Source organism: Aplysia californica, unplaced genomic scaffold (genome assembly GCF_000002075.1).
Source record: "Aplysia californica isolate F4 #8 unplaced genomic scaffold, AplCal3.0 scaffold00046, whole genome shotgun sequence".
NCBI classification, from domain to species: Eukaryota; Metazoa; Mollusca; class Gastropoda; order Aplysiida; family Aplysiidae; genus Aplysia; species Aplysia californica.
Genome location: NW_004797316.1, coordinates 708,641 through 730,201, shown reverse-complemented (window position 1 = coordinate 730,201; position 21,561 = coordinate 708,641). Strand labels below are relative to the sequence as shown.

The following is a 21,561-nucleotide window of genomic DNA, read 5'->3' as shown; positions in this document are numbered from 1 at the left end:
GGGGGGGGAAGAGACAGAGAAATAGAGAGGGTGACTGCTCGATTGAAATTATTGTTCTTTTCTTCAAATTGTCTTTATTGATTCCTCCAAAACGGAGGAAAAACGATCGTTCATCGAAGAGACATCTGCAATCTTCATTTAGATCTAGGCCTCGAAACTAGATCTATGATGTCTGTCTACTGTCTGTCTAGATCTAGACTTAGGTCTTAGATATAGAAGAACCTAGGTCTACCCTGAGCCAAGAGAGCGCTAAAACCGTGAAACTTTCCGAAATCACAAAAGATTTCCCCTACCGGGTCTGTATACTTCGGGACTTTGTTCCCGGTTACTGGGTCTGTATACACTCCCTTTTCCCACAGCTTTGGCAGATTTTATCGAAGTTTTGTATTTTGGCTCAACATCTTTTGTGTTAATTTTAAAACACATTTCTGTGTGTATTTTATATTTTATAAAAACATTAATTAAAGGCACAAAAAATTTTAATGTACAGTTTTCAATTACTTTCAAAATAAAACCATGGAAATTACACAAAACTTTGGCAGCCCTTTTCTTGCAAGTCACTAGATTCTAACTTTACCTCTGAAACCACCTTTTCCAATCACAAAATATCTTGACTTCCATTCAAGCAGATGGGTATTTTTTTCATTGAAAGCAAAACAAACGCACAAGAAGCTTTAAGATGATACCACGGCGTTGTGAAACAAATGTAGAGCTAGATCTATGGCCACTCAAACCGTAGCCGTACCAAATTTCTTGATCTATGAAGATTGCGGATGTATTTTCGATGAACGATCGTTTTTCCTCCGTTTTGGAGCTGGAGGAATCACAATTTGAAGAAAAGAACAATGTCATAATTTCAATCGAGCAGTCACTCTCTCTCTCTCTCTCCTCTGTCTCAGTGTATCGCTCGCATTCTCTTTTTCTTTGCTTGTTTTTCTGTCTTTCTTTTCCCCCACCTATTTCCTTCTCTATCTTTCTCTCGTACCCTCCTGCCAACTGGGGCGTGTCATACATATTTTGCTAGTACTTCCCCCCTGCTCCCTCTCTCTCTCTCTCTCCACACACACACACACCCACACTACCAGGTCTGGGCACTGAAACTTTCCGAAATCACAAAAGAGAGTTCCCTTACCGGGTCTGTATACTTCATGACTTTGTTCCTGGTTACCGGGTCTGTATACACTTCATTATATTCCCTTTAAGAAAATCTCAAATCTAATAATTAGGCTAGATTAAAGGTCAAAACTTTTCATCAAAAGGGTTAATATAAAGTCAGAATAATAACCATCTTGTAGGAGTTAGTGTAAGTGTTGGCATCCAATATATAGATTTAGATCTAGTAGTTTTATTAGTAAGAGAACTATAAAGGCATAAATCTAATCTTCATGACCCTAACTAGGCTAGTTAGAAACATTAACTTCAGAAAGTAAAATAAATTACTTGAAATGGCACTATTATTAACACAGTTTCTAATTAGAGTACAGTGGGTGTCGCATTCAACGAGGTCACATTCAACAAGAAGTCGGCTCCAAACGAGGCAATCCTTAATCCCCGAGTTTTTCCTCTATTTATATATATCTCTTTGTTTATATGTGTACACATCAGCTCCAACGAGGTTGCAAACAGACCGAAGTCGCAATAACTAAATAAAAGCAATTAGCAGCCCCAAAAGCGAAGAATTTTTCTCCTTTCTCTCCATCTCACGTGAAGCACAAGGCCCATCCTCGATTCCATACACATTGTATTGCTAGATCTAGTGAGCCTCCTAATATGGGCCCGAAAGCCAAGAGGATGGGCGAGGGTTGGCCTACGGTAGGGATGGGAGGGGGTGGGTGGGAACGCGATGTGGGCAGTGTGAAACTGGATGAACTCTGGATGGGTAGGCCAAGGAAGGTCTACGAGACCTTTTTTTTTCACTTTTCTTTTCTTCCCCTGATCAGAGAATCAAGCTCTCGCCTTTACTTTATGTAGATCTCTAGGCGCTTTTTCGGTAGTTTCCACCCCGCAATTGTTATTCGCGGGTTTTGGCCCCAAGAGTAGGGGGGTTACTAGCCCCCCTGACCTAATAAAAATAAGGTGGGGGATTCAGGGGGGCATGCCCCCTTGATTTTACCATAACTTGATGTTTTGCAGTTGTTAGGTTTGATCTTAGCTCGCCGCGCATCAAACGTTATAGATCTAGACCTAGATCTAGATCTAGGCTCAAATAATAGGGGTGGGAACTACCGAAAAAGCACCTAGCTCTAGGTCTAGATGTGAGAGGGTATGTTTCCACACGAGAAGTGTTCTGATAAAAATATTTTAAAATTCAGAAAAGACGGTCAGAACACAGCTCAAACACGACACGCGCACATTGATGCTGTTTGAGATTTTCGTCATCAAGGGGACAACTGTTTTAATCACTGGTATTGGTATATTTACAGTACATCGTGTAATGTAATAAACTGTCTCCTTTCTTTTCTTTGTTTAGCCTCAGTCACATTCAACAGTCAACAAGACATGTCGGACCCAACGGCCAACGAGGACAACAAGCCGGTCCCGCCAACCTCGTTGAATGCGACACCCACTGTAGTAGGACATACCAGCCATTCAATGAATTTTTACTGTTAAGGTCTACTCCTTGGCTTTGAAGTTTAGACACCAAAGTCAAGTCTCCAACACATGCCGCCTCACGGAGTCTTTCCCCAATATCTTCTTCCATTGTCAATTGTCTCTGCGCAACACCCTTCTTATTCTTGTGTTAAATCACGTAGATCTAGAAGCTGTTTGAGTCTCCAGGGGTTTTTCGAGCAGCAGAGTCAGAATTTGGATTCAACAAAGCTTAAAAATGTATATTATTCCAGGATTAGTCAGAGAGTTCAAAAAGCAAATGCTGCCACACATTCACACAGCAAGCCTGCACACAGCAGAAAAAAAAGCAAAGAACGAAAGTTAAAAGAATAATTTTTTCATGCTTACTTCCCTTCCGGAAGCTTCTTTAAGTTGCCAGGTTGTAAAACAAATTTAATTGGAATGGAATGAAAAAAAAAATCATGTTTTGTGTCTTTAAAAACTACAGTAATAGATCTATTATCTAATAGTTATTAGTCTCTAAAGAAAATAATAGTATTTATGAATTTGATTTCTGAAGCCATATTTTAAAAAACTTTACAAAAGTTATAAAAAGTTAACCCTTTTCCTCTTGATAAAACCTGGACAATTGGTTTGTTGAGCGACATACATTGATACGTTGAGGTTGTTTTGTTGATTACTGGAAATTCGTGTTGGCTTGTTTCCGACTGGAATTGCTTGCAACGAAAAAGTAAACATTGCAAGACGTGTTCATTTCTCAGGTAAATATATTCATCAATGTCCTAAAGCATTTATGAAGATAGCTGACGTGTTATCTTCACTCAAATTTCCTGTGTTTGATTTTAGCTGTGATCATCTGAAAAGTAGTTTGCAAATTTGTCTCGAGAGTTGGACCGAACTTGCCGAAAATGAAATGAAATCATGTGTATCCACTTGACTTGTCGACTCAACTGCTTATCGGCCTCTTTGAACATTAGCAGACCACCACTAGATCTACATCTACATCTACTGCGGTAGAAAGGGGAGGGGGTGCAGGGGGGCGAACAGTCTTGTTTTCTCGCAGTACCTTTTGAAGGCATTAATTTCAATTGAAGTAGGAGGCTACTAGAATCTAGATATCTAGATCTAGATCTAGAAATCTAGATCTTCTAGATCTATACTAGATCTAGACTATAGATCTAGATTCTAGATGTCAAGCGCCATTTGCCGATCAGCGCAATCTTAAGATAGCGCAGAACCATATGACGATCCGCAGAAAGCGCTACCATCTCGAGATGGGCGTGCCATCTACGGATTATTTCCAAAAATGAATAGAGCTGCGCGATCTTAACACATTACACCCTAAAAGGGCCTGGACGGGAAGTCCATTGTTAGATCCTAAGCAAGGGGAAAGAACCCACCTCCCGTGAATACTAGCCTTTAAAAAACACATTTTAAAAATACTAAACAAATTCCAAAAATCCTGAAAAAATAAAAGTTCAAAAGAAAACAATGTAGTTTCAGAAAGGCCACCTCTATTCTCACCGGGAGTGAGAATAGTGCAGGCGAGTCTTGTGGCTATTCTCACCCGGTGCGCGTTCACCCTTAACCACAGAATTCTACACTGTGATAACAGAAAAATTGTAGAATTCTGTGCCGTGAACAAACGTTCCATTACAACTGTAGCCTACTAAAAGCGTACAATTTTGTCTGTGGGCAGTGGAGAGAGAGAGAGAAAGAGAGAGAGGAGTAGCGCGAGAATTTCCGGGCAAAACAAAATGGCGACCCGCGTAGTTCGGCTCGATTCGAAAAGTTAAATAACCGTAGCATCTTTGTAGACAACCAAATTAATTTACTTTTTTGTGTTTTAACATCATTTTTTAACTTTGTTTTGGTCAATTTGATCGTCCACACCGATAGACAGTATTCAGAAAGAGACGGAGAGAGAGAGAAGAGGGGAGGAGTTGATCTTGCGAGAACTTCCGGGCGGGTGAGAATAGCCACTTTCTTCAGAAAAATATAACTTTATGTATGCGCAAACTGTTGGAAATGTTCTAACTTTAGTTCAATCAGGGTGTCCGACCCGTCACTCTCACTCTCAGCCTCGCGGTCGGGCCCTAGATCTAAATTCTATAATTTCTCCGTCTGATCAATCGGAATCGCCCCAAACTCTTCCTACGTTTTCATCAAAATCTGAGCCATCTGATTTGTCACATGCTCGTTTTTGCTCAAATCCATCGTTATTTCCGTTTTCGAACTCAATTGTGTCGCTTTTCAACAAGTCGAGGCACTTTCGAAGTGTCGGTAACGCGATCGCACTTCGATCAGCTCTAATACTAAATCTACTGGCCCGAAAAATTTCGTTTCGGTATCAAACGAAAGAAGAAACTTTTTGCTTTACTATGCAAATCAAAATCCCGGTCCCAGAGTCTCGTCAAGGCGAGACTTTCGTTTCTAAAGACGCTGGGTCGGCGCGGCCGTTCCAGGCGAGTCAGGGTGGAGCGCGTAAGGGAATTCCGGGGCGAGTTAGGGTGTAATGTGTTAAGATTGTGCAAAGCAAGCAAGAATTGCGCCATCTGCCGATCGCTTGGAAACACACACAAACACACACAAACTACAAACACATATTATTATATATAATACACACATAGAGGCGAGAGTGGCAAAGAAAGAGAGAGAGAGAGAGGTTTTTGTATATATACCCAAGATAGATAAAAGTAGCAATGCCCACGGAGCGCGCTTTGTTCTGCTGATTTTTGGCCCCGCCACGGGGGTGTTTTGTGGGACGCACTAACGCAAAGGTTGTTGTCTTCAACTCGCTCTCACGCCGCTTCTCCAGAATGGATATGAATGAAACTTGGCAGCCAATCAGAAAAGAGGTCAATCTTGTAGTATGCAGTTTTTTGACAACTTTGTACCCATCCAAGAAGCAGTCGAAAACGTTTGCGAAAGTGGTTGATGTGGTGCGTTTTGAAGATTTTTCGGAGCTGTGATTTGTCAAACTGACTGATACGTTGTACACCATTTTTCTTTATTCCCTTAAAATTTCATGCGACTGTGTTTAGCGGATTTTGCGTACAATCTTTAAAAATGTGGGAGTAACTAGGGGAAAAGCGGCATTGCCATTTGCGTGTGCTGGGTGAACGACCGCGGCTGGGAAATTTCCACTGAGTGACGTCATCAGCCATCGGTCACCTCGGGCGCTACAAACGAGGCCCCGCTTATGTGAACCGGAAAGGGGGCGAAGGGTACTTGAAAACTAAACAGGGGCCTTGATAACTTGCATTTAATTTTTGTTGCATTTTAGTCACAATACAATAGATGTAGTCATTTTTATTTGCTTGATTGCATGACAGAAGAATCGAAACAGAAAAGCAAACATCTTGAGAAGTGGTACAGCATTGTGTTTGCGTTATGAAAGCCTATTCCCCCCCCTCTTGGGAAAGCAAACACTTGGACTCGACCTGTGTGCTCTGTTTGGTCGGAAAAGTGAGGCATTAAGATTGTTATTAAAGAGTATAGTATGGTACTTATTTAGTCCAGTCTGGGAAGATAGTCCCCTTTATACATTGTTATCGTTCACGCGTGCGTGCGTGAGTGCGCGCGTGCATGTGTGTGTGTGTGTGTGCGTGTGAGAGAGAGAGAGAGAGAAAGGGGGAGGGGGATGTAAATATATGTTACATTTATAGTATGAGTTGTAGCCTACACATGCAAAATATTCCCATGATTCGTAAGCTATATTATCTAAACGCATCTTAATCTACCACAAAATAGGACACTGTCCAACAATGGATATACACAGAGACGATCTTATTTTCTACGAGGGCTGTCCCACGGAAAACCGGAAAAGGTCCATAAAAGCAACAACCTTTGTCCTATTATAATAAAAATGTAACACATCATACCTCAACGTGTGCTTTATTTCTCAATGTAATCACCATCCTGCTGGACGCATTTTTTCCATCGCTGGATCAGGGAGAAGATACCGTCCCTGAAGAATTTTTCGTCAAGGGATTTCAACCAATCTTTCACGGCTTCCACGAGGTCTTCGTCGTCAGTGAATCGCTGTCCAGAAACATGGCGTTTCATTGGTCCAAAAAGGTGATAATCTGACAGGGCCAAGTCAGGACTGTGAGGTGGGTGTGGCAGAACTTCCCAGCCGAATCTTTGGATCCAGTCTTTCGTAGCGTTTGCGGTGTGTGGCGTTGCGTTGTCATGCTGCAAAATGACCCCGCTGGACAACCGACCTGGTCTTTTTCGGCGCACAACCTCTCTTAACTTATCAAGAGTCTGGCAGTATCTGTTAGCATTGACAGTTTGTCCTGGTTCCAGAATGTCAAGAAGCAGAACACCCTTAGCATCCCAGAAAACCGTGGCCATGAGTTTCTTCACCGATGGCTGAACTCTAAACTTTTTCGGGGGAGGTGAAGACGTGTTCTTCCAAACCAATGAATCCCTCTTCATCTCAGGGGTCATGTGGTGTATCCAAGTCTCATCACCTGTAATAATGCTTCTCAGAAATGCTTCATCGTATTGTTGGAGGTCTCCAGATGCGTTCATGACTCCCATGACAACTTGGCGACAATGATTCAACAAAGTCTGAGACACTTCAACACGACGCGTCTCGTGGTCAGCTGTCAACTCTTTTGGGACCCATCGAGCAGAGACCTTTCGATAGTGCAGCTCATCAAACACCATCCTATGAACAGTCGACTTTGAAATGTTTAGCAACTCGGAAATTTCGCGAATTTTTAGGCGCCTGTCTGTTTGAATGAGTCCGTTAACGCGACTCTTGTTGTCCTCAGTCTTGGCAGAAGAACAAGGTCCTGGGTGAACTTTGTCATTGATATCCGTATGCCCGGCTTTGAACTTACTACTCCACTCATATACCTGTGACTTTGCCATTACTTTCTCCCCGTAAACTGACTTTATTTCAGCGTGTATTTCTATAGGTTTGAGACTTTTTGCGGTCAGAAACCGAATGACAGATCTCACTTCTATCCTTGACCAATTTTCCATGTGGGTAGCCATTTTTGGAGAACTGCTGTGTTCGTTTGGTTTGTGCGATGCTCATGGTGTTCAATCGGGAAATTCCAATATGATTGTTTTACAAGTGTGCGTTTACAGAATGTGAAAATATTGAATAGTTTTCAAATTACAGCCAAATTCCGGTTTTCCGTGGGACAGCCCTCGTATATAACAAAGTATGCTTGCTTTTACTAGTAGATAACTGGATTTATTAGACTAATAAATCCAGCTCTCTACTTACATTTTTGTGACAAATTGATCCAGAGCATTGCATGGCAGGGAGGAATCTTTTATGTTGCCAAGTTTCATTCAAATATCATGACTTTGGGAGAAGATATATGACTGATAATCTTTGTAAATCTGTAAAGAACACCACTTTTTTACCTGTTAATGTCTTTACAACTCAAAAAGTATGATAGATATAAAAAAATCTGACAGCATGACTAGATTCTGCATTAAAAACTGTACTAGACTGCCAAGTTTCATTTACATACTCCAAGAAATAGGCGAGCTATGACAAAATGTCACAAATATTGTCTCAAAACGCACCAAAAACCGCCACATTTTTACCTATAAACGTCTTCATAACTCAAAAAGTAGGATAGCTATGAAAAATCTGAAAGCAGGACTAGATTCTGCACTAGAAAATGTACTGGGTTGCCAAGTTTCATTTAAATACGCCGGGAAATGAGCAAGTTATGATGAATATTGTCTCAAAACTCACCAAAGAACGTCCCATATTTTGGGGGGTTTTCATTTATGAAAGTGTAACAAAAATTTATTGATTAAAAAATTTGTAACTTTTTTGTTTATTGATGGATTTCAAAAATTCAAAAAGTCCCATGCTCTGTGAAGATACAGCTACAAAATGCACGTATTTGCAAACACTTTCTGACAAAAAAAGGTTTTTTGCTTGTCATTGCTAATAAAAGTCACTTCACACCGCACATGCACAGAAGTCAAGAGAGAAAGGCTGTACTGTATGGACAAGTGATACTTGCGTCCTCTTGAACCTTTTTTTTTTTATTTTTTAAATTAATGATAATAAATTCTGCGGAGTTTTGTTTGTGAACTTTGCAAAATCGTTTGTTTTTGTGTGATGGCGCGTCACGTCCATCTCGAGATGGCCTCACTTTCTGCGGATCGTCATATGGTTCTGCGCCATCTTAAGATCGCGCTGATCAGCAAATGGCGCTTGACATAGACAAGGACCAAGAATGTTGCCCAAATCACAATTGAAGTACGAAGTGACTATTCAGACTCTGGAATGAGTCCAGCAAGACGTCCCTTCTGACTTCCGACACTTGTTCCTTAATATTTCCAGCATTTATTAAATTTGTTTTCGATTATAATTATAATGATAACAATCGAGACGTTAACTGTAATATCCGGTTACTTGATCTATATATATCTAAACTGGCTCTTCCTGGATCATTAGTTTGATTGAACAGAACAACTAAATTGAGTTGACCTTGCCGGGGGCAAAGTTAATAAGGTCGACCAATGAGTATGCTCGTAGCGATATCGCACTCTCGCCTTGCTGTGGGAAGAGGTGTTGGGAAGAGACCACGACAGTCCATTTTGTGCAATGTGATTTTGAAAAAAATAAATACAGAAAAACTATAACACACTACAAAATGAAATTAAAAATATGTGGAAAGACGAATGGTGGTGGAAGTAATGATGATGCTGTAGTGGTGGTGGAAAGACCATGAGTTGTCGGTTTCCGTGTACTTAGACACTGCCATTGGGTAGATCTTATGAGAGTGCAGTCTTTTTACTTTTGACACAATTACACAGTCCTTGTAGGCAATTCTAGTTTCAATTCTGGTTTTACGTAAAATTCCCCGATGACAGTTATATTATGTAACCTCCTTACACTCACATGATCTCACTTAGAAGCTGATTCTGAATAAATAAAACATTTTTTTTCGGACCCGAGTCCGAATAGATAAAACCCATTGAGTCCGAATAGATAAAAATTATATTTGGACTCGAGTCAGAATAGAGCTGGCCGTTGAAGTGTCTGAATTTTCAAACCTTTAAAAATCTCTGGAATCTAGACTAGATCTAGCTCTAGAAATTGAATTTGAAAAAAATGCTTCCTCCAAGTCCTCGCAGAATGAAAGATGATGCCGAAATCTCTCAAATAGGGGCCTAACCAAACAATCTCGAGAACGGAAACCGTTCAGAGAAATAGAGGTCAAGTGAAAGTTTATTTTCCGGAACGTTCTGAGAAATAGTCGCTTCGTTATTGTATAGGCCTATATAGTTTGGTGCTTCTCCAGTGTCCAATCTGGCCGTCAGTCACCATGATTCAATTGTCTTTGAGTTGGTGTCTGCCTTTTATCTATGCCCAACTCTGCACAATAAAAGAAACATGTGTGCGGGGCATAGGGAAAAAAAGTTTGCTCCGAGGAGTGGTCAGGCGTGTCTCAAACCAGCTCCTCAAGGAGGCAATTAGCAGGAAGACCCTGGGGTGGACGCTGGAAAGGAGAGATGAGCAGCTATGGACATGTGCCGCCTGTTATGATTCTAGCTCTGGATCCAAGTAATCCAAGATAGTTCTGGTCTTAGCTAGCCCAAACAAAATGAAAAATCAGAGCCAATGTGGTGGACTTTTACCTGATGTCGATGTCAGGGCTGACTGTATTATTATCGGGTCGGTTCTTCCTGTGTGTGTATAACGATACGAGGTGCCCATTGTGGATGGTATTGGGTCAGGTCGGGGGTGGTCGCCGCACTTGTCATCTGTTTTTGAGGTGACGAGTTGGGCGCGATTGGCTTGTTGAACGATAGCCGCTTTGCACCCTCAATCAGGCTGGCAAACCGACCCGACCTGACCTCCCGATGGGCACCCCGTATTAGGGCAATACACACACGTTTGTCCTTTTTCCATGTTTATTACTTTGGGTTGGTGGGAAAAAAGGGAGGTGGGGGTAATCGATCATCTCATGAAGCCAAATCCCAGTGCATTGTTGACTGTTAATAAATGGTACAAAAGTGCATATACAGTGAATATGTCAAAGAAAGCCTCTTTATGATGTAAAGTATTGCATGAGGCTTGAGGGGGACTCGTAAGAGGGGTAATCCAGACAATTTAGGATGTTTATGAATATCTGTTGAGCTCACATATGTGACCACATATATATATGTGTATGATAAGTGTGTTTTGGGGCGCTTTTTCTGTAGTTCCCATCCGCCAATTATTATTCCACCTATTTTCCTGTTTCGGGAATATAATCAAGTTAAAACTTTGCTAATATCGGCCTAAATCGAATGTTTGAAGAGATTTCGACTTATGAATCTCCTTTTGCACTGTACAAGAATGAAAATTACTTGTTAAACGCTTTTTTGTAAAAGTAAATAGCACGGAAAATGGTTCACTTTCCAACTTGGCTATAGGCTAATGTTATCAATGAACGATTGGCCAAATTGTACTTCCATTTCAGACAAAAACAACAATGACGACAGCTTGGACGACAGTCAATTTCCCAGACGCACTTCATGATTGCAATTAACAACAAAAGGCCTGGATGTAGTGTTTGATATATGTAATTTTGACGAATCGATTGCCTTGATCTAGTATTTTTACCTAGAGATCTAGTATTCAAATGCAAAATTGAGCTCAATTTTGCAAATTTCGAATAAAATAGGCCCAAATTTCGGGAACTACTGAAAAAGCGACAGTTTTTGTTCAGTTGTAGTTTTGGGCAAGGCGCCTAATTTTGACTGGTAGTATCAAAATTGAGAGTTACAGCTTATTAACTCTTTCCGCACATATCGCCGATATATCGGCTCGAGGCCACACCCCTTGCAGATGTATCAACAATACATCAGCTGGTATAGGATACCTCAGTTTCGTTTCGTTTTATCACGATTCGTCATTTATAATTACTTTTTATTGCTATTGAAAAACTAAGAAAGGATTTAGGATACGAAAACATCTCATTTCACTTTGTCAAAGCATGGGTTTTGGGAGAAACGAGTGAATTAGTTCTTCCGATCTTACATCAAAAAACCAATGTAACTGGACTCAGCATAAATATCACAACTCAAACAAAAATTGGAAATATTGCTTTCAAATAAAAAGCTGCGCATTCAGAAATTTATGGATTATAGCTCTTGGCCTGTATATGATAAGATAGCTATACTGATTTCCTTTCACATGTTTGGTGAATTATTTTTTTCCGTCAAAATTTATTTTTCTTATCACCATCGCCATTTTTAACCCTTCTAATGCATACCTATGTTCAAAATTAATCCTTGTTTCATATTGGGATGTATTTCTCATTCAATTTCCTTCAATTTGGTATATCGTGTTACGTTTTGAGGGATGGTTATGCTTCTATGAAGTTATTTTGTACACCACCTGCATAGCCGTATTCGAGCCTCAAGTTAATTATGTCTAGACCCGAAAAAAACTACGTCCAGAAAGAGTTCAGAAGTAGCAAGTTAATGCTGCCTCTGTAGTCAAAATGCAAACTTGAATGGCTTACTACTTGTGATCTTACTATCATGATAAAGGAAATTTTTACATTTTGTACTGAAAGTTTATCATTCAGCTGCCATGGCTAGGATGCAAAAGGTTTTGTGTTTGTGTTATTTCTAAAAGTGTGAAATAATTCTTTTTGTTTAAAGTGTTTGACTCAAAAAAAAATTTTGTGTTTTGGTTTTGGGCTAGGACAATTTAGACAAGATACTGTACAGAAGATCTCAATGCAGTACCCGAATTATCTGAATAGTTCTGTCTTTCAAGATAGAAATCGCCATTTTCACACATTTTCAGATATATTCAAATTAAAATATCGTAGCTTCAATGGATAGTTCGAAATTTTTTGTTCTCTCTCTCTCTCTCTCTCTCTCTCTCTCTCTCTCTCTCTCTCTCTCTCTATCTCTATCTCTCTCTCTCTCTCTATCTCTATCTCTCTATCTCTACTTGTGGTTTTCATCCATTGAGGTGATGAAGACCATCTAGTTGCCCAGATCTCTCACTAAATCTCTCTCTTTCTCTGTTATTGGACCTGTCTTTTTACGATATATCTAGCATCTGCATTTGTTGCCGTTTTTTTGTCCAAAAGTTGCAGTTAATTTTCAAGCTTTCAACTCTCTGTGACGCCATATAGCAATATAATGTTAATAGAGGTAACTTAATCTAAAGCACCAGAATTCCTTGTGCTCTGTTTTTAGGCTATCTGCTGGTGAAATTTCTAAAATCCATATCCCTTGACTATATATAGTAACAATGATGAATATTTATATTAGTCAGACATCAAAGAATAAATTCAAGTAAATATTTATTATTATAAGCACATAGTAACCATGGTAACCAAGGAAACATTCACCATATATATATTGTATAATTTCATCAAATTAAAGCTGTCTTCTCTCTTAGTTTTCGTCCGTTGGCTTTCATTTTTGGCAAGTACAAACAACAACACCTATGTGATGAAGAACTAACGCCGGATTTGTAATATTACGATTTTGAAAATAATTATGGACTCTGGAAATGTGTATGGATGAATAGTTTTAAAATCTTAACATTCCCAACAAAAGCACTGATTGTAATTTTACTTGTTTATTATCTTCAAAAAAAGGCTCTATTTCAGCACAGGTTACCTCTATGGATGGACAATGTGTAAAATAATGAAGCTATTCAAATTAAAAATAAAGGAGAAGATGTAATTTGAAGTTGGAAAAATAAATATTTGAAAAAAATAAAGAAAATATTAAAAAACAGGACCCAAGATTGCATAATAGTTTTTTAAAAGACTTCTAAACATAATTGATTGAAGCGGGTGCTCGAAACTTTGAAGAAAATGGATGTAGGTTTCAAAAATGGAGGGGGAAAAATGTATGGTAAAAATGGGGGCAATCTCGCCCGCAGATGGCCTTAAACATCCAGAATATCATTTGTAGCCACACAGAGGGTAAAAACGTGAAAAATAAAGGATTCACAACAGAATGAAATCAACATTAGAACAGCACATAAACAACGACAACTTTTATTACCCGGCAGTGGGGTTGGTTTTTTTTGGGGGGGAGGGGGTTTATGCAAAAATCGCGGACCAAAAAATGCCAAAAATCGCGGCCTCGACAAACTACTATGCTAGATATATACACAACCTATTGTTGATGTTTTAAGACAATATGGCATGAATTACCATCTTTATGCCGATGATACTTAGTTCTATAGGTCTATTGATTTCGATCAAATACCACTTTTAGTCGACTCTATTGAACGATGCATTAGAGAATTAAAAATATGGATGACGAGCAATAAGTTGAAACTTAAGATTTATAGGTCTATTGATTTCGATCAAATACCACTTTTAGTCGACTATTTTGAACAATGTATTTGAGAATTAAATTAAGAAATTATTTGACTAAAGCTGCAGCCAAGACACTTGTAACAACACTGATTTTATCAAAGTAAGATTACTGTATGCTATTTTGTCCGGTTTGACGGCTGAAAAACTATCAAAGTACAAGTACTCCAAAATCAAGCAGCAAAATTGAGAGTGAAACAAAAGAAATCAGCGCATGTAACACCAATTCTGAAAAAAACTACACTGGCTGCCAGTAAAAGAAAGGATCAAATACAACACTGCTATTCTCTGTTTTAAATGTATAAATAATACTGCCTCTATTTATCTTAAAACATTCCTGGAATTATATCATCCACCCAGAACCCTTAGATCAGCCTCTGATAATCTAATTCTTAAAACTCAAAAGCAAAATTACAAAACATACGGCGACGTTCATTTTTGTTCTTTGGTCCCCAGGTATGGAACAAACTCCTATATAAAATAAGATCTGCCCCAACAATTTTCTACTGCTATATATGCATGTGTATGCCAGACTGTGAGACTGAAGAAAAAGCGTGTGAGAATGAGAGAAAGAGAGAGGGAGAGAGAGAACAGAAATGTTTTTTCTATCTCATAGAAATTTTTACACATATACATAGATATTATAATACTTTGTTTTGCGTACACTTTTCGATTCATTTTTAAGATGTGATGTCTTAATCGGTGTAATGCACATTGAGCATTTTTTTAGAAAATGGAAATGCGCAGTATAAATGCTATTTATTATTATTATTATTATTATTAAATTATTATTATTATTATTTTTATGATATACATTATGTCTTTCTCTTTCTTTCTTTCTTTAAATTTCTCTCTCACTACCAGTCACTCACTTTATCAGTATTTCTTTCTTAATCATTTCTCATTTAATATAATCTCTCTCTCTCTCTCTCTCTCTCTCTCTCTCTCTCTCTCTCTCTCTCTCTCTCTCCCTCTCCCTTTCTCTCTCTCTCTCTCTCTCTCTCTCTCTCTCCCTTTCTCTCTCTCTCTCTCTCTCTCTCTCTCTCTCTCTCTCTCTCTCTCTCTCTCTCTCTCTCTCTCTCTCTCTCTCTCTCTCTCTCTCTCTCTCTCTCTCTCTTAGAGGGTTTCTTTTAGATCCTTATTCATTTTTTTTTTTTAATTGTAGTGAGCAATTTTAATGTGTATTGATAGATTTCCTGCCTAATGATTACAAACAACACTTACTTTCATCTGATTTATATATTTTTTTTTTTCCCTTACAGTTCAGTTCCTGGCAAATCAGAAAAGGGTCAAATTTTCAAAAAGTGTTGCACGGTTACTACTTGACAAGACCATGAAGTTGCAACAGCGTTTTTGGAATGTGTTGAACTACAGCCAGCGTCTCTCTGAGAACAGAGAAATTTCATTATATTCCTGATTACAATGGATTTCATGAAATGCATCGCAAATTCATTTTTGGATGGGACTTGAAATCATAGATTTATCTGTTTATTTTGGTCGAAAATCTCAGTAACGTAACAGTAGTTCGTATGTCCATAATTTTACGCTTCACCATGTGGCTTCGAAGGGAACTTATGAGGTGCGTGGGGTTCGTGTTGAAACTTTTATCATTCAATAAGCGTTGTTCGCTCCCAAGGACTTTAGTGCTAATCATTTTGCTCAGTGCTGTATCCAGTGTCATTTTCCTGTACTCAGTTATGGACTCAAGCTCACGAGTTCCTCGGGCTAATCCTCCGGTGCCGCACATACGCTGCCAGAGGGACCCAATGGCAGCCGAACGACCTATCATCGGTTCAGGAAAGCGCAGTGGAGAACAACGTCTTCGTATCGCTCATAGAGCTTTGCTCATTTCTGAGAGTCTGAACTCTAGGGGTGGTCAGAAGATTCGATATTTCTTGAGTTCACTGCGTATTGATGTGAAAGTAGAAGTTAAAACCAAAACTTTACCTACTTTAGCGAACAGGAAGTCTGGCCGTTTCGCTGTCATTATTTTTGAAAATTACAATTCTTATTTGGACCTTGACAATTGGAATCGGCAACTGATTGACAAATACTGCCATGACTATGGGGTTGGCATAATAGGGTTTGTGAAGCCCCCAGATGATTCAGCAACTAGCTTTAGTCATTTTGAAAGCTATTTCATGACATTTCAGTACAATTTAAAGCTAGAAGATTACAAACTGAGACCTGACTCTGACATTTGGAGAGTGACTAAACCTGGTGAAATCTGGAAAGGGCCTCTCCCAAGCACATGGACAGTGTTTCACAGTAATCATTCAACCTATCAGTCTTTAGCCTTTTCAAAACTTTCTTCAAGTTTTTTGGAATTTGATACCGGTGAAGTCCTAGATTCATCTTTCAAGTATGTTACTGCAGTCTATGATCAGGGTCAAATTGATGGAATCCCTAAGATTTTATTGGGCTGTGATTTGAACTTTTGGTTGCATTCAATGATAGTTATGGATGCACTGTCGTATTTGTCCTTTGGGAAATTGGAGCTGACACTGGACAGATTCATTCAAGTTGATGTGGATGACATCTTTGTTGGAAAGGTTGGGATTCGCATGAAAACTCCTGATGTCCAGGTGAGTAAAAAGTATATATACAGTCGAACCTGCCTTAACGGAAACCTGTCTAAACGGAATCTCCCCGCTCCCCCGTTGATATATTCCTCTTTAATTACCTGTATAAACCGGAAACCTGTCCAACAACGCGGAAACGGAAAGAAAAATTCGCTCCCTTCCGAGTGTTTCACCTGTCTAAGACGGAAAATGCTTTTCCTGGTCAGCCCTGATTTGAAACAAAATTCACTAGTTTGATTCCGCCGACTCTAAACTTAACGCCATGGCCATGCCGCTGAGCGAGGAAGGGGAGTAGGGGGGCATTTTGGGGATAGATGTTACCCCATCATGTGTGCCCTGAGCGATGCAGATGGTCAGGGTGGTGTGGGTGTGAAATGTCGCGACTGCCCGTGAGAGTGCTCGAGCTGTGAGCCGCTATGGAAACTTTCCTGGGTAGCCATTTGCCAGAGGTGTGAAATTAGATTGACCAATGCCTGCCGTCCTGATCGTACAGCCAGCCGAGATAAGAGTTCCTTGAATTGTTGTTATATGATGGCAGTGAGGAGAGGCATTGGTTGACTGTGCTTGTTACACCGATGGGTGTGGCTAAGAGTGGAAGCAAAGGAGATGTTCAAACGTTTCTGTTTTTCATAGGTCAAACAGTGGTCCTATGAAAGGCAAGCACTGATGGTAATTGGATAAGTAAGATTGACACATGTCATTATCCGACAGGATAGCAATTGAGAGGTGTGAAGTTTTGACCACTGCTTACCGATCGGACAAGCGATCCCTGATCCCACCTGCTGGGCCTTTGAACACCCCTCCCCCCCCTTCGATCTCCCCCTAAATACCCCTGTCTAAGACGCAATTTTTTTCTGGCTCCCTTGCGATTCCGTCTTATACAGGTTCGACTGTATATTTATTTATATATGTTTTATTTATTTGCTGTGTGTACTTCACTTTCATGATAGAAAATAAACTGCTTGCATGACGAATGCTTAATTTAAAAACTAGTTCACTTGATATGGAGGGTTTCAGTTATTTCTCAAACATTGGCGGGGGGGGGGGGTAAATTTGTCATTTATATGCATCAAATGTTTTTCCAAACAGCAGCATTCTTACAGTGAGAAGGAAGAGGGACAACACAAATATGTATTCAAGATATCATACTTTTGAAGATATAATTATCTTACATTTTTAATTGGTCAAAAGAGAAGGCCTAAAAAAAATTTTGGTAATAATATTAATAATAGTTTGTCTGTCAATCTCTGATGATGACCAGTGCATCCACAGAGGAGATTTTTTGTTGTTGTTTTTTTTTTGTAAATGTTTTACAGCGCTCGCAACTGCATAAGGTCATATGAGCACGCTGGACACACCAAACATTTTCAATTTATATGAAATTTTTAATTTTGCCCAGGTGGCGGCCAAAGCCTACTCTTATCGATTTTGGTCCACCAAGGGATCTTTAATGTGCGCTACTTGCACACGCAACCTCCAGGATTTTTCGCACTTGTCCAAGAAGGCTAGATGTAGATCTTTCCTACCAGAAGATCAGGGGTGTGGCTGAAAGACAGCAGTAAGAAGGAGCCAAGGAGTAGCAGTAGAAAGACTGCAGAAAGAGTCAGCAGCCCAGTGGAGGGGGCAAAGGAGGTGCGGGGGTGGGGGAAGAAAGTGGAGACGAAAGCAGACGACAGAATATTGCAAGAGAGAAAGAAGGTGAAAGGAGACAATTTTAGAAAAGAAAATTTTTCCATCACTACCCAGATTTGAACCCGAGACCTTTGAATGAGAGGCAAACACCTTAACCTCTAGGCCACGAGGGCCCCCTAGATACTTCTTATGAAATAAAAGACATAAAGGTTAAGATGACATGTGGCTTCTGCTATGGCTAAGTTTGTCACATTTTGAGCATTTAAAAAAGCTTTCACTTCCACTCGTGGATATCCGCAGCTTGCAGGCTTTTCTTGGCTCCAGTATTTCGTTTTTATGAAGCTTCGTATGACATGCACCCACTGTGACTGCTGTTCATCAGCTTCGTCTGTAAGGAGCTAGGAAAATAAGAATGATACCACTACCAGGTAGATGTCTTGAAGCCTTGTTGGGAAAAAGAAAGATGAAGAAACTAACATTTTTTTTAAACTAAATTTTTCATTATTAGTACATCCTCACCCCGGTTGTCTTGCAGGTCAATTACTCAATATCCTGGCAAGTTTTGTGATATGTAGGCAGTAAGAATGAAATTATTAACCTATTGTTTTTGTCTAATTTATCCAAGTTCTTATTGATATAGTATTCAACAAATATTTGTTTTTTATTTCTTAAGGCGCTCTTGGAAACACAGCAGAGACTTCAGAGAGAAGTAGAGGGCTTCCGATTCAACCTCGGCTTCTCTGGAGGTTTTTTCCTCTCTGGAGATGATGAAGAAGACAAAGGAGACAGAGAGCTGTTGGGTATGTGTGTCTTACATGGAGGTGGTTTTAAATAGTCGTCAGAGAATCTTGGTAAATTGTTTACTGGAATGATATTTGTTGACAGGATATTTTGAGGACATAATGGTTACAACACTCACCTCTTAGTCCAGGGTCTTTGGGTAGATTCCCTCACTGGAGTCCCTCTTCATATTTATCTGTAAATGGTATAGTTAGAGCCATGGTCTATCTCAAAAGGACATTAAAAAAGCCTCCTCATATTATATCACTTGTTTTGAAAGTGGTGTATCCAAACAAACAAACAAAATGCCATGCCTAGTAAAAAATGTTTCAAAGCATTCCTATCATTCCTATTTATGGTGTGTGAAATTTTGTTGTAAAAGTAATAGAAAGTTATTTTAATTTGAATCAGTAAAGACATAACAGATTCAGCTTTGCTGTGTTGAGGCCTTATTATGGTGGTACAGTTCTGATTGATTGAAAGCAGTTATATAAGTTTACTGTCAAGGGTGCTATGAGCGACAATTGTTTTGAAGTTTGTTATGTATGAAATTAATATAACTTGTTCGCTGATTGAAATATAATATTGCTGTCTAGATTTCCTCAAATGTGTTTTTCAAGATCATATATTTGTTATGAGGTGGGTTTTATGAAACTAATTCTTCTGTTGAATTCTAAGTAATTTGAACGTATTCACTGTATTCTAGCTTCCTTTTGATTCCCACTTGACTTTCAATTTCAGAAAATCGTAATAGCTTCCGATGGTTTAGCCACATGTTTCGACATGAGCAACCCCACAAGTTTGATCCAGCCTATGTTGAACATTCCATGATGCTTAATAAGAAATTTGCTGAGGTAAGTATGGCCCAGAGAGGCCAATATCTAAATTTATGTTGTGGAGTGACTTTGTTTAATGTTTTGCTTAAATGCTCTTTCTCGCGATGTACTATCAAAAGTAGTATGAATAAGTGCTGCAAATTTGTTGAATAGAAAAATATCCATTTAGAAAATTGTATTTGTGTCACGACGCTGTGGAATCAGGCACTCGTCATTTTTTGGTCATGTGGAGTTATTGGTGTCATCTGAAAGCTTATTCTTATGTTTTGCTTTCAATGAAAAAATACGCATCTATCTTTAGTTGAAGTCAAGATATTGGCAGTTGAAAGAGATGAGGTCGCCTGGTTTCAGTGGTGAATTTAACGAGAAAATGGCTGCCAAAGTTTGTAACTCCAATAGCTAAAGAGTCCTTGAAAACTGAATAATGACATATTTTCAGCCTTTAATCAATGTTTGTCAGTAAAATTCACATGGAACTATGTTTGTCTATGGACATAAAAGGATTTGAGCCAAAAAACAAAAGTTCGATAAACATTGTCAAAAAATTTGCGGGAAATGCCTGTTTCTCCGATTTCTTTATTTTGACGAAAGCCTAATTTAACCACGATGCGTCACATTTTTATTTCATTTTTTTCTGCTTTGTCTCTTCTCTGTTAGTGATACCTTCAATTTCATGAAAATAACAATCTGATCTAACTTAGTGTAGATCATGACAAGTCTGGAGTACCCTGCTTGTTTATTTTTTGTTAATTCAGGTGGATGCATATGAAAGAGAAACTGTTGATAAAAAGAGAATGTACAGTTTTACCACCTCACTTGTTTTGGATGAAACATGTATATTATGCAAAGGATATTTCTATTCATGAGCAAAAAATAACAAACATGAGTTCCCTTTAGCGAGTGGTTGGTGGGTACTCTGGTGTGGTTTGCTCCTTCTTTCCAATCAAACGTCTATCTTCCTTATCTCTCTTCCTTTGGGGTTTTTTTTTGGTGTGTGTGTGTTTGTTACTCTCTTTGACCACCTCTAATCTCCCGCACCTATATGATGTAATTAGGTTGCAAGTGCTGTAAAATTCTTACTTAAAAACAAAAACATGAATTGCCTTTTCAGGATCATGATATTCAAGTGTACGGTATGTATGCGGTGGCACCTCACCACTCCGGAGTGTTTCCAGTGTACGAGCCGCTGTACACGTCTTGGAAGTCTGTATGGGGTGTCATGGTCACCAGCACAGAAGAGTACCCAAAACTGCTGCCCTCATGGAAGCGCCATGGTTTTATCCATAAGGGGATCATGGTGGGTTTGAGCCATGGTTTGATTGGTTCGGTTTGCATGTGAACATTGTTTTCCGTCTCTAAGATCATTTGAATGTTCAGAGTTGTTGGAAGAAGACTGAGTTATCTTTGCTATGTGCAGGATATTTTTTTTAACTTTTGTACTCCGTGGAATGAATGTAACATTGTTTTACAGTGTGTACGATTATGTTTGCTAATGACAACCCCCCGGGGCGGTGCTACTGACTGAAGTGTCTTTAGACCATTCCCAAATGGGGGACATTAACCTTTTCTTATGCACGGTAGAATTGTGAATAGGCTGAATCATCGATGTCATGCTCATAACTGTGCCGGAGTCTCAACAGGGAACTGCTACTTTTTCTTTCCTAATCCTTTCTATTGTCATTTTCCCTCTACTTCTTTTGTATGTTTGTCACACTCTTGTGACCCGCTATTTCCAGGGTGCCTTGATAGTTGAAGTAGACTGTGTGCTGTTGAAGCTAGAGAGGTGAGCAGAGCAAGTCTGATTCCCTGTGAGGATTTCTCTGT

General features: G+C 39.3%; 2 protein-coding genes across 2 annotated transcripts in view; one reads left to right on the top strand and one right to left on the bottom strand.

Annotated features, from left to right (window-relative positions):
- LOC101863083 (ankyrin repeat domain-containing protein 40) overlaps positions 1-2,911 on the bottom strand; it is an 11,194-nt gene extending 8,283 nt beyond the window's left edge. The window contains exon 1 of the mRNA XM_005092415.3: positions 2,583-2,911. Coding sequence (XP_005092472.1) covers positions 2,583-2,701 — 119 coding nt within the window. The 5' untranslated portion in view covers positions 2,702-2,911. The remainder of the gene's footprint in view (positions 1-2,582) is intronic.
- Positions 2,912-3,226: 315 nt separating this feature from the next.
- The window catches only part of LOC101862855 (bifunctional heparan sulfate N-deacetylase/N-sulfotransferase 3), a 43,336-nt gene continuing 25,001 nt past the window's right edge, over positions 3,227-21,561 (top strand). Inside the window, exons 1-5 of the mRNA XM_005092414.3 lie at positions 3,227-3,332; positions 15,170-16,492; positions 18,795-18,921; positions 19,643-19,755; positions 20,849-21,034. Coding sequence (XP_005092471.1) covers positions 15,437-16,492; positions 18,795-18,921; positions 19,643-19,755; positions 20,849-21,034 — 1,482 coding nt within the window. The 5' untranslated portion in view covers positions 3,227-3,332; positions 15,170-15,436. The remainder of the gene's footprint in view (positions 3,333-15,169; positions 16,493-18,794; positions 18,922-19,642; positions 19,756-20,848; positions 21,035-21,561) is intronic.